General features: G+C 38.1%; 1 protein-coding gene across 1 annotated transcript; it reads right to left on the bottom strand.

Annotated features, from left to right (window-relative positions):
* Positions 1–211: 211 nt before the first annotated feature.
* LOC127011780 (monocarboxylate transporter 10-like) lies at positions 212–1,711 on the bottom strand (the record flags this gene model as incomplete). Its single annotated transcript, XM_050889859.1, is given in 2 exon segments — positions 212–1,505; positions 1,508–1,711. Coding segments are annotated over 2 exon segments (1,329 nt in total), but the record flags the coding sequence as incomplete, so codon positions are not given.
* Positions 1,712–3,336: the final 1,625 nt, after the last annotated feature.

Below are 3,336 nucleotides of genomic sequence, written 5' to 3'. Positions count from 1 at the left end.
CACGAATTTCTGTAGTTCTTTTTGTCTGACCTTTTTAATAAGTTTTTTTTATTTTGTTTATTAAAAACTTAATTATGATTAAATAAAATATTAATAGAAAAAATAATTTAAAAATGTATATATTTTTTTTTGTTTTTATAAGGCCTGGATATTTAAGGTTGATATTAACCAAACAATAATTTTATTATATAAAATTCAGTGTAGTAATAACTACGAATAAGCTGAAATATAAATCATTGAATTCCAAAACGTTAATGTTGTTTCATTGTCCTGGCCGTTTAACGCATGCACACATATATTTGTATTTGTAAATACGCTATTGTAAGCTTAAAGTCTAGTTGTTATTGTACGTCGTTTAACACGAAAGGTTTTTCTTCCGTTTAGTTGCTATCGACAGCGTCTTCTTCGACTTTTGCATCTAGTTGTTTTATCGTTTTCGCTCTGCGTCGACTAATCCATGGCATAAAGCTCCAAAGGCTGGCCCCAGCTAATAGCGTCAAACCCAAGGCATGGAATAGAGGATTATAATCATTGACTGCTTCAAACCAGTAGTTACATAGCGGCGGCCCAACCAACTGCAGCAAACCATTGACAAAAAGGCTGATACCAGAGGATGAAGTCAATCGTTCTGTGCCAAGCATGTCTGCCATAATCACGGCAGTGATTCCTACGTAGATTCCGGAAGCTAGGCCAAACAGTGCACACCAGAAGCATACCGAGCTGTAAGCCCATGCGAAAGGCAAAAGCGCAAGGGAAAGACCTTATATGGACAGACCGCCAACAAAGTACCAAGTCTTGGGTATGTATCCCATGTCTGAAAGTGCTGATCCTCCTATACGTCCAATTAGGTCTGTAGCAGAGACAACGGAAAGTAGATACGCAGATAACGATTTGTTAAGCCCCCTAGCTTCTCCAAAACTAGGCAGCAAAATTATAAAATTTGTGTAGCTTATGGCATTTGTCGAATTTGAAATAAGTATGACCAAATACATAGGGTCTTTTAAAAGGCTTAGATCGAAAAATTTCGATCGTTGTTGATACTGATCTTTTCCTCGGCTTTCGACGTCTGTATGAGCGCCATCTTGTCTGGCCGAGTCGCCGCTAGCACCTCCTATTCCACTACTACCCACAGAGCGAATAGACAAATGGGAGGAGAACGACAATGTACTTCCATGATATGGCGTACTGACGTATAAAAAACTACTGGTTGACGGTGAGCGTTTGGAGAGCCGTGTTTTAGATAAATTCCGCAGAGTAAGTTTGTTGGAACTTGAGCGACCCTCGGGCACTGCGTACAAGGAAGACTGCAAGTTCAATTGGCCAGGCGTAAATGTTTGGTTTCTTTGGGGTAACCTAATTGGGGTACTGATCTTACGAGACCGAGACTGAAACTGGTCTCCAGACGGAGACGTCCATGCGGACGCGCTCCGCACAAACTGTTTCTCGTCCTCGGGTAGATATAGTGGTGACGGAGGTGAGTTGTAAGTTAACAGTAAGCTTATCAGTATCCTCGTTTTTTGGGGGCAGACTCGTAAACATTTTCAAATTTCATTAAAATGCCAATGTCTTCCTCTTCGGGAATGTCTTCCAAAAGCTGGCATATACGAGGAATTCGAATCATGTGCAACTTTATCGGACCCAAAAACATATCTGCCGTGTACAAAGGGAGGATCGGAATATGGACAGTCGCATGAACTGCGCCGCCCGAAAATTAAGAAAAAAGACTTCGCCTGGCTTTGTGAAGATATACCTGTATCTTTAAAAGAACCGAAAAACTTGGTAGAATTAAATGCTAGGATAAGCCAATGTTTAATGATTACATTGACATTGGTAAGAAAAAATTAATGAAAAAAAAACATATTCCTTTTTTTATATTTTTCATCGGGAAATGGGAAACCTTATTTGTGGTTCACAACACAACTGATAAGCCCCGGTCAATACCATGGTTACGGCATACGGCCAAATTTTCTTCTACATGCCAAATTATTGATCAGCATCACTAGACATGTCCGTCTGTCCCTCTGCCCGTCGGTCCGTCCGTTTCTACGCAATCTAGTCTCTCAGTTTTAATGCTATCGGGCTGAAACTTTCTTCCTTCTTTTGCAGGTACTATATAAGTCGGAACCAGCCGGATCGGACAACTTTATCTTACGGCTACCATAGGAATAATCGTGAAAAAATTTGTTAAAATTATATCTTTGGTGTTTTTAACATAAAATCTCGTAAGCTTGGAAATAACATTTTTTATTAGTTTTAAATTTTGAATTTAATTTAATCAAAATTGGCCGACTGTATTATATAGTTGCCATAAAAACGATTTGTGGGAAAATAATATTTAACTAATTATAGCTTGGGTGTTATTTGAATTATTATCTTATTATAATGCGAATATAATTTTTCCCGTTTTTAATAATTTTGAATTAAATTTAATAAAAATCAAACGACAATAACAAATAGTTGTCAAAGAATCGGTGAGAAAAAGAATTTTATTTTTTAATATCACGTATGCTAGCAACAATTCTTAAAAATTTAACAAGGTGTTACTAAGAGATTTCTCTCCACTTGTACATTGTACGAAGCAAAAAAAGCTGTTGTCATCTCTACCGTTCCAAAAGTCACATTCTTTTATAAACTTATATTTTTATATTACAAGGTGAGTTCCAAAGTAAACAGGACTTTTTTAATCTAGCGCCCTCTAGTGGCGCCATCTATATGTCAAGAGTCAGCTAATGTCAGTAAAAATTTCATGACATTTTATCTATTGAAAGTGAGGTTATTGAGTTTGAAGTGTCAGTGGTTTCAACGTTTTCAAAGTGGTCGTGAGGACATAAATGACGATGAACATGTGAGCCAACCAAAATCCGTGATCACCGAAAATTTCATCGAAACTGTGTGTGAATTCTTAAAAAATCAGTCGAAATCATCTTTGAAATTCATGGAAATAGAATTGAACATCTCCAAAATATCGACTTATCGCATTTTGACCGAACATTTGGGCTTATACAAGATGTGTGCACGGTTTTGTTGTTAAGTGAAACGTAAAGTTCCAAGAGCCCTCTAAGCGTCGTTTATACTCGTGAATAGTCAGCGTTTTGTTGATGTGTGCACCTTTACAGGTGGTAAATTCGATACTCTCTGCAAACAAAATAATTTTCAACTATATTAATTCCATATGGGAGGCTGGATGTATCTCTCTTGAGGTCTTGGACGACTGCCACTCTGAGACTTGCTGAACGGCTGGGCTAATCCAGGACGGCTTCCACCTTTAGTCCTGTGTCTTGAAGGGGTGCTGCTGGCCCTCCTGTGGCATGTGACTTACGAGTATATGCGCGCCGT

The sequence above is a fragment of the Drosophila biarmipes genome, unplaced genomic scaffold (assembly GCF_025231255.1).
Source record: "Drosophila biarmipes strain raj3 unplaced genomic scaffold, RU_DBia_V1.1 ptg000008l, whole genome shotgun sequence".
Taxonomy (NCBI): domain Eukaryota; kingdom Metazoa; phylum Arthropoda; class Insecta; order Diptera; family Drosophilidae; genus Drosophila; species Drosophila biarmipes.
Note: the sequence above shows the minus strand (reverse complement) of the source record. Positions and strands in the feature narration are given on the sequence as shown.